The 13,327-nt window shown below is 46.5% G+C and overlaps 1 protein-coding gene across 1 annotated transcript in view; it reads right to left on the bottom strand.

The window, feature by feature from the left end:
• The window catches only part of LOC119383896 (peptide transporter family 1), a 658,636-nt gene that overhangs the window by 533,118 nt on the left and 112,191 nt on the right, over positions 1-13,327 (bottom strand). Inside the window, exon 2 of the mRNA XM_037652169.1 lies at positions 9,395-9,482. Coding sequence (XP_037508097.1) covers positions 9,395-9,482 — 88 coding nt within the window. The remainder of the gene's footprint in view (positions 1-9,394; positions 9,483-13,327) is intronic.

Here is a 13,327-nt window from a genome sequence, read left to right as displayed (position 1 = left end):
ATGAAAATAGTAAAAGCTCAGCAAGGCGTGTTGCTGAGCTAGTTGGTTCATTACTTGAGAAAAATAGGTATGGTGCGAAAAAGACCGGGCGAAGTGAAAACACGTTTTGTCGTTTGAATGTTTACAAATCAACTAGCCCGCTGACCATTTTTAACGAAATAACAAACACGTGTTTGCCACGTGTTTGTCAGTTCGTATTTGCACTTCTTTGCCGTCCATTTTGCGACATACATATCTTTTTCAACTAAAAATCTCGCTCAACGATTGCTTCCGACGTGCTTTCAGAAACAGTCGCATAAAATTATTATTATGGCACGTGAAATACGATGAAAAATGCGGCTCCAACGTGGTGTACGGAAAGTTTTCATGCAGCGACATGTGGCAACAAGTGATGCATTGAAAATTCGACGAACGCCTTTCTCAAATGGCATGCCCATAGACATGCTGGGGGGATCGCACACCATTGTGGTAGGCTGAGCCGTGCTGTCAAGAAGGGAGAATTCGCATTTTTTTTTTCGTCTTCTTCTCTCCCTTTCCTTCGTTCAGCGTCATTGTCGCGAAACTCGCTTGACCAGGCAGGGTAGGGTAGCCGTCCAGACGGCGGGACAATCGTAGCTGCGGGAGCAGGTTTTTTTTTCACTCCGACCAGCAGAATTCTTCAAGAAGTGCGGTGTGTGGACATGTGTGGTGGAAAGTCAAAATCGTGCACGAGACGGATACGCGGCAGGATTCCGGCATTGTTTTCGGCAGAGATCACCGCACCGAGAAACCAGTGGCCCCCTGCTTCCATGCTCACCTCATATAAGGCCGCGTGTTCACTGCTGTTACGTGTCATCAGATTTTTGTTCTCTTCTTATCGCGTATTCTCTATTGACCATCGTGTTTTGTGCATTCTGATATGGTGCGCTTGTATTTTTTTATTCGCTCGTGTTTTTAGCGATCCAACGGGCACACGTGAGTGGTTTTTATGCACGATTCCTTTCTGTTACAATCTTACCTTTAGATTAGGAATGCGTGCGTGTCTATCTTGTTTAGATGTAGAGTTCATGGGATCTTGTGGTACTGCTCGCAATGTTTCTCGCGTCGCGTGCAGCAGTTTATCCATCTTTTTGGCCCTTAAGATATCACTGAAAAATTGCAATTCCCGCTTAAAGGATAACGCTAATTTAATTGCCAGTCGTGTGTTGCGAATGCCTACCGTTCCTTGGTGAACTTAATAAACGTGGGGGGGGGGGGTGCTCCTCTGCTCGTAATTAGCTCACGCGTATACACAATCCTCTAGTCTAGTTGCCACTCTTAATCTCGCTTTTTCGGCAAGCCGCCTAACATTATCTTTCTTTTCTTCGGGTCCGTCTTTAATCCTACTTTAATGCTGCCTTCGTTTACATCTCCAGAATTTTTTCGTGATTCGGCACCGTCGTTACTGAAAAGCGCGATATCGTCCGCAAAACGCAAGTAGCTAAGATAGACTTCGTTAATCCTTATTCCTATTTTTGCCCGTTCTAGTTCTTTCAATATTTATAGTGAATGTGCCGCGCATAACATTGAAGAGATTGTAACTCTTCGCATAGGCGTGCGCACAGTGGGGCAGGGGGGGGGGCGGCCGGCCCCCGTAGTCACCTAGAGGTGGGCGCAAGGTCTGCCAAACACATTGACTTAATAGGGAGGGGGGGGGGCGCCGCGATGAACCTTCCCCCCCACCCCCTCTGAAGGGGAATCCTGCGCACGCCTATGATTTTGCGCCTGATCCCATTCTCGATTAGGATTGTCCTGCTTTTTTTGAGGAATACGGGGGCTGTGGGGTTGTTTTAGATGTTGGCTACGGTATCTGTAGATGTTTAGATATTCCTTTATGGCATAATTATTCCGGAACTGCTGGCGTGTGTTCATATCTGTGAATAAATTTGTGTTTATCACCTTGCAAATGTGTTGCTCCGTAATTTCTCAGACGCATGCGTAGTTGGTGCAGCCGGCCTTTCATCAATTTAGTTTTGTTTGAGACAATATTGACTTTCGCTCTCGGCCTTCCACGGTTCAACAGAATTGTGGGTCTTAATCGCACACTAAGACATCAGTGGAGCAGTCGTTCTAATTAGGAAGCATTTTTTGGATATGGCACCAATGGCAGTCGATGAATGTCGTTGGGCCGCGAATAGTCTATTTTAGCGCTACTGACTTACAGTACAGTAACCACAGTAATACCGAACTGCCGTGGTCGGCACGCAGCCATTTTACTTTATAACACATGTATCAGCACACCTGATCAGGTTACTTTACGTATCGAGCACCTACCGCCGGTGTCTCCATATAAACTAGCTACGTGCCGACCACGACGGTACAGTACTACCGTACTTAACACACGGTAAGCCTCCACTGCTAAAGCATAATAACGGGTGTAAACGGTCACGCCGGCGGCTACCCGACGTCGGCGGGGCCGACACCGCGCCAGCATCGGCTTGCATACATAGGCCCAATGACGGCTTGCCATCATCGGCTGAATAACGGCAGGCCCGCCTCGGACCGACGCTGGCTAGCCCACGTCGGCCCGAAGCCGGCAAGCCCGCATCGGCCCAAAAGCGGCTAGCCGACGTCGGGCCGATGCGGGTGAAAGTAGCGCGAGCGTGATTTGCCGACGTGGGGCCAATATTGCTGCCGTCATTTGCCGACGTTGGGCCGAGATCGGCCCAATGGCGGCGTGCTGCCTGGGTTCTTTGTTCTTTATTCCTGTAGAATGCCTCGTCCTCTTCGCGCTGCGCAATCTTAACGAAAAATTTCGACAGCCGTTCCGCACGTTAGAAAACACACCGGGCAAGCAATTTTCCAACAACGACGAAGATAGAAATATAGCGAGCTTGTGCACAAGTGCAATGCATCGATCGAAAATAAGAAATCAGACACACCGTCGCTGACAAAGTACTGCAGAGAAGCGTCTTTTCAGTGCAAGTAGCAAGGTAAGCAGGCCTGAAGGTAGCGCCACCTTGCCTTGAGGGTAAGGAGGGCGTCCGCGAGGGAACCTTGGTAAGGAGCGTTCCAGAATACGTGATAAGGTGCCCTCAAGCAGTTAAGGCGCCCTCACTGAGCTAAGGAGCGTTTCAGAATACGGGCCCAAATAATGCGCAGGCGTAGTTTCACTGCAGATTATGGCCTTTCCTGGAAGGCTGTTTTCGGTCGGCAGGGCTTCTTTCTTCTTCTTTCCAGCATTCGCCAGCGTAAAACGCGCATTCCCCGACTAGTCTGGCATTAATTTTTTACAAAGTTTTAATTATCCTGAAATACGGAATGTCTGCTCTTGTCCTGCTGAGGGCCTTTTGTCACTACGAAAAAATTCTGCGTAGCCTTGTACATTTCTTATTCACCACGGCTACTACGCATTCACATGGTTCAGAAATATTCACACTCGGCATAATAAAAAGTTGGGCGAGTTGGTGTGGGTTCATAACGATACGGGGACGCGGACAATACGGCACACAAGAAAAGATAGCGCGTCGTCCTGTGTCCATCTTTTTTAACACGAAAGTGTTTTATGCCGGGGTCCACCACGGCTCCACTGACGCATTTCCGTCACGGATATGACGTCGTAAAATATAAAGACTAACATATGGCAAAGAAAAAACTATAACAAAAAGTTCCGTCACCGGGAGTCGAACTTGCGACCTCTCCATCGCCAGCGCGCAGCGCGAAACGACTCCGCCACAGACGGCATGTTCGATGCTATGCTAACGGCGAGCTATTTATGTACACCATTAGCCGGTGACAGTACTGAGATATCGGCGGTACAGCGTGTTTTCGTTATCACTAGCGAGATGGCGCGAAGGGCTCGAGGAGCGCGCTTTAAAAGTCGTCCCCCCCCGCGGATTAGCGCGCGCCTCGACAGGGCGTGGTCGCTCGTACGGGCGCTTATCTCGTGATCTCGGTGGTTTGTACAGTCAACCACAAAAGTTTACGGACCACGCGAGCGCGTGCCAAACTGCCTGTCCGCGCCACCTAGCGGTGCGCCATCTACCATCGACCGCAGCGCTGGGCCGGAAATGGGTCTTATTGTTATTCACTGGCCTCGCAACGCATTGTTAGTTGGCAGTTTTCACGCAAAGCGCTTATGTGCAGTATGACGGTCACACCACAGAACACTTATACTACCATTTACAGAAGAGAAACTGTACCTTTGACAGTGCAACGGAAATAAGGGTAGCGGTGGCGTTGTGAACTAAAGTATCCGACCAAGAGATGGCGCTGCGAAAACTATCATCATCACTGCGCTGGGGCAATATGGCTGCCGCATTGCTGGCGGGTGCGGGCGGTCGCGGTGCGCGCCCGCTGGTTCTGGGAGTTTATTCAGTGCTGTCCGGGGGTTGTATTCGCGCGCGTGGCAGCCTATCGTTACTACAAATATTTTCGTTACGTCGCCAGGTGACCGAACGGCCTCAACTGGCAAAAAACACGCCAAGCAAGTAAGCTTACATTGTTTATTGGCAATCGTGAATGCAGCAGTACACATGTAAACAAGCAGCACTGTCAGTTACAGAGTTGAACAATACATACAAGAAACAGAAATATCCATCTGCTTAATAAAATTGCCAGCTGAAACTGAGCAACTCTGTCTCTTGGCTCGTTCAGCATACCTCTTATAGTACGCAGAATGAAGCGTCAGACGATACTGGGTGACCCTTGCACAGTACTTGCGTGCAGTGCTGCCCGTCCTCTTTCTCACTTACACATGCGCGTTTGAGGATTTGAGCGGTAATAAACAAACAGCATCAAAGCTCGCAAAAGATGCAGTGTCAGTAAGATTAGCTTCAGCCCGACGTACTATTTTGACAACACATTGGCGAGAGCCACTCGGCGCTGAAAAAAAAAAGTGAAACCACACTGTTGTGCTAGCTATTCCTGTACATAACGTGTTCTCGTTATTGTGCTCAATATCCTTGTGTTCGTGCCTGCGCGCCAATCTTTTTACGATGAATTCCGACCATTTAGCTCAACTTTCAGTTCAGCTAAGCTCGTGTGTTCTGGGAAAACAACATTTACGGTATCACGTTGAAAAGGAAACTTGGTTCATGTGTCAAAAGAGGTTACAGTGACAAACACTTCAGTTGAGCAACTGTTGGCGAATAAGGAAAGCCTTAGCCTGAATCCAACATTTCAGGAAGTGAATATTCCTGTAAAGGTTGTCACGGAAGACAAGTTTCGAGAAGTGAGCTACCCTTGCTCGCCCACTGTTTGTCAACTGACGTATGTGATAGCGGATGCCTGTGCGTGTTCCTGAAAGCACTCATTTATAAATAAAAAAGAATGATGTACCAGTGGACAGCACCGACAATAGACTGCACATGATGTGTGCGCGCACAATAGAGACATTTGAAACAGTAGTATACTAGACAGCTAGGAAGTGCTGGAAGTAATAGTAGCAATGTTGGAAAAATAGGCAGTGAGTAATCATTTCTGTCAAATGTGTATAATTAGCTTTTTTGTTTAATTGCTATGTTTCGCACTGTAAAATAAATAAATTAGTCCATTTTTTCTGGTGCCAATGGTGCATAGTCGTGAAAGACACTGCTTAAACGACGGACGATTGCAGAAGCTGAATTTACATTTTCATCCTTCACTACCTCCTAATTGTCTGCCTCACTCTTAACACGGTGTCATACAAAACTAGTAAGGCGGCAATAGGGGCTAGATGGCACGTCTTCATGCTTGTGATGCGCTGCAGAGGTAGACACGGACCAGAAAAAACGAGAACAGCGCAAGGTGTTGCGCATCACCCTGTGTTGTTCTCGTTTTTTCTGGTCCGTGTCTACCTGCAGCGCATCACAAGCATGAACACAAAACTAGCCTTTTTTGGATATATAGCTCACGCCAATATCAAAGAAATAGCAGTTATTACACATTCAAATCTTTAACATGCACAAACACTGGCCAACTCTATCGAACTCTGATTGTATCTATTGAGTGCACTCATTAATTTTTCTGTTATAATAAACATACTTTTAAAAACTCCGTGTCATGTGTCAGGTCTGTTATCTAGAACAAATATTATTTGCTCCTTGTCTGTGGTTCCACTTCACATACAAAACAAATTGCTTGCACAAATGCAACGGTGCTGTATCCTCTTTTCTGGATGTGTATGTTTACATATCATCCCATTAATGTATTGGCGAAGTTCATTGAATAAAACTAAAGACAAAATTTTCAAATGCTTTACAAATTCAACAGCCTGTTTCATAGACACTGCCCAAAATGTCCTTATGCACATGCTTCCGTTCTCCTACTCAAATCATCAAAAGTTATTTATTCCAGAGTAGCGACCCAGAAACTATTCTCCAGGTCACCACTACACGAAATGCCTTGTTTAATGAAGGCACGAGTGTTTACACACAGTTTTCTATTTTAGAACCTTCACAGTGTCCCTCCCTACAAGCAATCGGTACACATAACTCTTTGTTTCAGCACTACTGTAGCTTTCCCTGCCATTGCTTTGCAACAGCCTCCACAATTGCAGCAAACTATATTCACTGGGAAAAACAAGTGCTGCTAAATATGCACTACTACTGGCCCACTTGCTACCAAGTTACACGTAATACTCTATGCAAAGTTTCACACGTAGATTAAAGTACAGTATGTGCACCCCATTACATGCACTATCCAAGAAATTTGAAGCCAGCACATTTCCTCTAAACTGAATAATTCATGAAGCAAGAAGCAATAATTAGTGGACCCAATTTTGTACTGCTTCAACATACCGTACACTATCACTGCTTTTCAGTATAAGGCTTGCATTTGTCCGCCTGGTAAACTTTGGTGGTGGATAGGCGACTCTTGAGCTTCTTACGACTTGGTGTGGGTAGCTTGGAAACCAATGATCTCTCTCTTGTCCAGTTTTCTGAGAAGAAAAAAAATTGAGTCATGAGAAAATGCAAGAAAGAAATGAAAGAAAAAAAATTGGTTCAATAAGTAAAGTGTCCACAACCATACCTTGTGAGGATTTGGGACGACGAATTTACTTTCAGTAGTGGAACATCCTCTGCTGAGTTGAGGTAGGTTCAGAGATAAAGCATCCCAGCGTGTGCTGATATGAGCAGTTTCTTGGAGGCTGTGGTTGGGTTGGAAGAGGAAAAAATAATGATTACTATGGTAGAAGCGTGAGTGGATTGCGATTCATGTCTGAGAAGAATGTATATGAGAGCACTGCATGAGAAAAATAGTGTGCACATAACATTGCTTTGTTTGTGTTTTAGTGGTGACCTTCAGTGGACCGTGTCTGACCAAGCCTCAATTAGAGGATACTAAGTTAGTTAATTTCCCAACTCTATAAACTACATGGTATATGCAAATGTAATATGTATGATTGTAAACTTACGAAAATGTATAAATGCATATACATACTATAAGTTCACTTGGCTCTACCATGCATTGGACTTATGAGCATTTATCTCAGAAGACTAATTTGTGCAGAAATAGGTAAAACTTATGCTGTGATCTGTGTTACAAAGTTTAGCAGTAAAGACATTTTTTGCAAAAGTGAGAACGAAGTAAATAATCTTAGAAAATGTCATTGTAATCCACGAGCGGTGCATCCGATCAGCTGGACGAGTCGTAAAACCTTTTGAAATGACAAAAACCGTAGCGCATGCAAAAAAAAAACAATGCTATGTTCAAATGCAAAGCAGTGCATTTTCACTCACCGGTGCGCACACCCACATGGTGCATGGTTATTCCGTTTTCGTAGGTAGTCTCCGAGCTCTTTGCTGGCATTGAATTTTCACGCTGGCAGCCGGTGAAGCGTCACAGCTGACTTAATTCACAGGCTTTAGACACGTTCGCTTTGTGGCAGCGGCATGTAAAATTTGGCGCGCAAACTCGCACTGCTATATCAAAAGTGATTTAAAACGGAGCTGCGTAACGCCGATCAAAGCAAACGACCGCGGTACAATTTGAATGAAATAACCGACCGAAGCGCAATCGATGCCAATGGGCTGCTGCTTTTCGAGCGTCAATGTAATCTCAATACTTGTCCTCAAACAATCAAGCTCTTGTATTAACTCTAGAAGTAACATAAAAACTGGTCCCTACTAGCTATATGCAAAATGACACGGTAACTAAGCTTTCAGCAATCTTCTGATACGTTCTGAAATAAAATTTTTGGCCGCGTTGAGCACCCCTAACACGGAAAATGCGAACTAACTTATCCGACCGCTAAAAGAGGAGTCAGTAGCTCCACTCTCCGCGCATATCGATGGAACTCGCCGCGGTTGATTTTTTCGCCCTCTGCGGCGATCGCTGGAACTTGAGACTTTCCGGGGCCTGGTCACACTTTGATAGCAGGATCAAAGCTATCACGGCGTGCCTCGAACGGCGTGCCGTTGGGTAGGTATCACTGTGAGAAGGATTGCGACTGATAACAGTTATGCGGACAGAGCGCGGCCGCCAAAGAGCGCGTCTCGTGAAAAAGTGAAAGGCGAAGAATATTTCTGCCCAGTCGGAAAACAGACAGGCCATCGATTAAGGAAGGGATGCGTCTCGGGCGCTGCGCTGCTGTCGATCGCCGCTGACGTAGCGGAAGTGTCGCGAAGAGGCTCTTGGCCACACGCTCGCGTGGTCCGTAAACTTTTGTGGTTGACTGTACGTCTTGCGCTCTGCCTGCAAGTTTCCGTTGAGAGCACGAAGGTTACCTCGGTCACTGCAGCGGTCGCTTTTGCGAAAGGAGCGCGCTGCTCACACAGAAATAAGTTACAACTGTGACAGTTCGCGCTCATCCTGTGTATGTTCGTTCCGCGTGTCCTTCCTGCTTGAGCAGCGCATTGCAAGTTTCGAGCGGTTTGCCGTTCTTCGCGTAACATTACAATTTGATGCTGTAGCATTCATTCCTTCGTGCATGGGGCGAAAAAATGCACAACAAATGCTCAAATACGTCTGTGAAGACACGTTTCACTTTCGTGTTATACCGATTCCTATGACAGAGGGATCAGCCATGTTTTTTTTTTGTGTGTGCCGTGTTATTCGCGCCGCCATATCATTACTCACACTCGAGCGTCTGTAGCGCAGTGGTTAACACCTTTGGAGAGTAGGGGCCTGGGCTCAAAGCCCGCTTCTTTGTTTGGTTTACTTCTTTCTTGACATTATGATCGAAGGACCGTTTCCTCGTTGAGTAGGCGCAGAAATGCTTACGCACTTTAAAGACAACACAACTGCTAGCGTGTGCGTATTAAGCACGAGTAACGAAATGTGGGCGAGTTGGAATACGTCGTTCGTGATGAGTAGTGTACGCGTTACACAAAGCGTGAGTCGATTAATTTTGTCTGCTGGCTGTGTATTGTGTGGTTCCGTGAGTGCTTGAAACAACGAAAACCTCTGCAGCAGCAGCATTTCATCGAAGACGAGAAAAATGATTAGTACTCACTTCGCATGCCATAGTAGGAGAAGCGTTCACAGAACTCATTGCCGATGATGAAGAAGACAGCCTTGGGGTACGGCTTCGACTCTGGTTCCTGCAAAATCAAAGCTTGTTTTCACACAGAGCAACGCTAGTGTTGAAAAGGAGCAGACAAGAGATGGACACAGGCTTCACTGTGCAGCCAAGCAAAGGCGCGCTCCCGGTCGGCGACACAGCGAGCACGGCTCGGGGATTACCACGTGGCGCACGGAATGGCCCGTATGGTAAAGCGCCTGACGCCGCTGACGGCCGAATCGCGGAGTGTCGGCCGACGAAAGTCCCTGCCTCTCAAGGCCGGTGCGGCACCCCCAATTTTCTGGGGTGGCCAGCCATGCCGCGAGATAGCGAGTCTTGCATTGAGGCTGAACCGAAGTTGGCTCAAAGAGAGCTGCTGTTGTTGTTTAAACAACAGCAACAGAAGCTGCTGTTGTTTATGTGCAATTCACGCAACAGCCTTCTCAGTAAAACAGATTTTGTGTGTAAATGCTTACTTTTTATTAATTAACTTGCGCTGGATAGTGATCGAAACGACATGCTTGACTTGCAAGTGTTTATGTTTTGCAACATTATTCATAATATTATCCTGCACTTAATAAACGTCTTTGTGGAGCATCAGCATCCCCGAAATAAAAAGAAATATTCCAGTATCTGTATTCTTGTATCTGTATTCCTGAATGTGTTCTCCGGGATACACTGTTGTCTTTTTCCAGAAGTATATCCAAAGTATCACCTTACGTCAAGGGCAAATGTATTCCAATACCTGTATTTTTTACTTCCAGCACATGTATTTCAATATTTCTATTCCGTAATACTTTCAGTATCTTTGCCCGGCCCTGTGTCAGTGCAGTGTCGCCGCGGTATTGCCGCGACAATTTTGCATCTGTGACGTCAGTGTTGTTATTCCTTGCGAGTCAATTCCGACATCGTTTATTGTCGCATCAGAGTGTCTCATTTTGTGTAGTATCCCTCTGCTTGTGATGCGCGATTTTATTTTGTTAAAGCAAATGCCCCCGTGTGACACCCCTGGCCCCTGGTTGATGAGCCCCCGTCCGAAAAACGCACGCATCGCTTCCGGTTAATTAAATTTACAATCTTTGACAAGGTGTAATAACCAAGTTTTACATGCAATACTAGCTCAGAGAGTTGGAGATTTATTCTTATTTACCTGGAAAAGCTTGTGACAATTCGGTTCAAAGTGGCCGTGCGTGTTTTTCAGCCAGCATATACGCTCGTATCTCCATCTGGTACAGCAGGAACGATCGCAAGAAGAAGGCAGCACGCAAAAGACACATTCTGCTTTGCACGCTTCTTTCTTTTGAAAAGTCCTTCCTACTGCGTTATATACCCATACCGAGATATACCCAGATGAAACCGTCCCCTTCAACTTATTTCAATCTATATCGTAATTACAGTTAAAATAATGTCCCATACGCTTTCCCCGGCTTAATGGACTGTCTCTATATAGGTTGTGTATAACAAAGCAATGAGCCCCTGGAGCATTTCAGAATGAGAGATGAGAAAAACACGACTGAAGCGCCGGCACAAGCTTCTCCCCGTATATTAAAAGAATTGATGTTTAAGAATAGATCTGCAGCTGTATGAGTTAGAATTTCTCTTAAAGGAACCCTGCAACCCCTTTCCAAGTAATGATCCAATGGCTTCGTTGAAGGGAGGAAGATCTTTAATGCCTCGCGAACCGACTGCCGCAACAATTTTTGGGGTCCTTCAAGTACGAGCGGAGTCACATGGATTTGTCGCACGCATTAAGCGCTCTCTCTCCTTTCGTACCAGCGAGCGCACTGATAGCTACGCAGAGGGGGGGCATGTCAAGGGGTCAAGAAGCTGCGTCCGCTCGTCGGTACGCGTGATGACCTTGAGCACATGCTTTTCTTTTTGATGCAATTTTATGGACACTCTGCTCGTTCATGTCATCGCCGTCGCCGCCATGTCCTGTATATATATATATATATATATATATATATATATATATATATATATATATATATATATATATATATATATATATATATATATATATATATATATATAAAAGCCACAATTCAAGATAATTCAGAAGAAACTTTTTCGAAAGTGCGCGACCGGCGATTCAAAACTGTGTTCCCTCCATCCGCAGCGCGAGGCAATGCCGCCATGCAGTACACATTCTCCAGCACACTAAAGGCGAGCTATTTATATGCACCAGTTGCCGCTGGCGGTACCCAGAGATCTGAGGTGTTTCGGCGTTATCACCGCAAAATGGGGCGAAGGGCGCGCTTTAAAGGCCGTCTTCCCGCTAGTAGCGGCGTTGGGTAGGCTGCGCGGCAACGCGCCTTCGTCAGACGTCTCGATGCAGTGTAGCGATGTGGGCTTGTTGGTGCATAATGGAAAGTCAGTTTTCTTAGCGCTGGCGTAGACGAGGACACATAGGAAGAGACACATGGGCGCTACTCACAACAACAAAACAATTGTTGTGAGTATGTGTCTAGTGTCTCTTCCTACGTGTCCTCGTCTACACCAGCGCTAAGAAACTGTCTCGTTGCAGCAGTCGAATTAGCTCCCAAGCGGCCCCGTTGATGATTCCACGGCAAGTGGTTCGGAGAAGCGCCCCAAGAGTGTGGATTCCCACGATACCAAACGGCGGAAGAAGAATGAGCGCATGCGGCGGGCTAACATGTCACCGGGCACCAAGGGCAGGGAAGCGGTTGTAGGTGACACTCCCAGTGGAATGGGCACAGGCTTTCGCCGAACACACTTTGGAATTTACAAAGTGTCCTTCCATTTATTTTGCTGGTATCGAGACTATTTAACCATAGCCTGCGAGATTGCGCGCCGTCGCGCAATCTTGGAGGCCATGCTTTAACTGCGCCGTCGCCGAAGCGTTATTTATCGGCGCTTGTAAGTGTATAGCCGCATTACTTCTATTCACCGCTCACAGACGGCGGCACCGCCCCGCCCCACCTAGCGCCACCTAACACCCCAACAGAGCCCCACGCGAGACGAATGTGCGAGAGATATAAGATGCGTTTGTGGAGTGTCTAGAATCTGCCGCGGTAGTTTAGAAGGTAGTGCTCTGGGTGCTTATCGTCGTGGGCCAAGAGGTCGAAGGTTCGATTCCTCGTTGGGAACTTTTTCTTAGTTTTTTTCTTTCTCATCTGTTAGCGTCCATTTTATCAACCCCATATCCGTGACGGAAATACGTCATGAAGTCTTGGTGGACCCCAGCATAAAACACTTTCCTGTTAAAAACGCCAAGGAAGTTTATGCCATCAGATTAAGTGACATCGAAGTATTCCACTTCGTCGCTGGATAGCGCTACCGCAGGAGAGCTGATGCATGAAACACCCGCTTTCGCGATATGGGTCAACAATTTCTCAAGTCCTCTGAACCCGGTTTGAATACAAAATACACGTTTCCTTAAACAAAGGCTGGTACACACAGGCCTGACAATGAGCAGATAGGTGCGATAGCTTGTCAGTCCTCAGAGACCTTTCGTGGTCACACTGGCATATATTAAAATGTTAAAATGGCTGACTGGGCCCGTTGGCAATTCATGATACTTAAAATACGAGCGCGTAACTTAAACAGCGACTTCGGTCCCTGTTTAAGTTACGCGCTCGTATATTATGTGTATTAAGACATCGCCCAGTTTGACCGATGCACGAGCGTTGGCAAGTTGTCGGTAACTTATAAACCACAGCTACGCGGCAGGGCACATACTTATTAACGCGTTTCACACGGCAACATCCGTCATTTGAGCATGATCTATTGGCCTTCCTTTCCACTGCAGGGCAAACACGTGAGATCTTTCTAGGCGCACTGAACACCACGTCAACGTCGAAGCGCTACGCGACGCTTTTTAAACGGTGCGAGGTCTTATGCATGTAACGTACAACCGCGACC

This window comes from Rhipicephalus sanguineus, chromosome 1 (assembly GCF_013339695.2).
Source record: "Rhipicephalus sanguineus isolate Rsan-2018 chromosome 1, BIME_Rsan_1.4, whole genome shotgun sequence".
Lineage (NCBI taxonomy): Eukaryota > Metazoa > Arthropoda > Arachnida > Ixodida > Ixodidae > Rhipicephalus > Rhipicephalus sanguineus.
The sequence above is the reverse complement of the archived record's forward strand: the minus strand, read 5'-3'. Positions and strand labels throughout refer to the sequence as shown.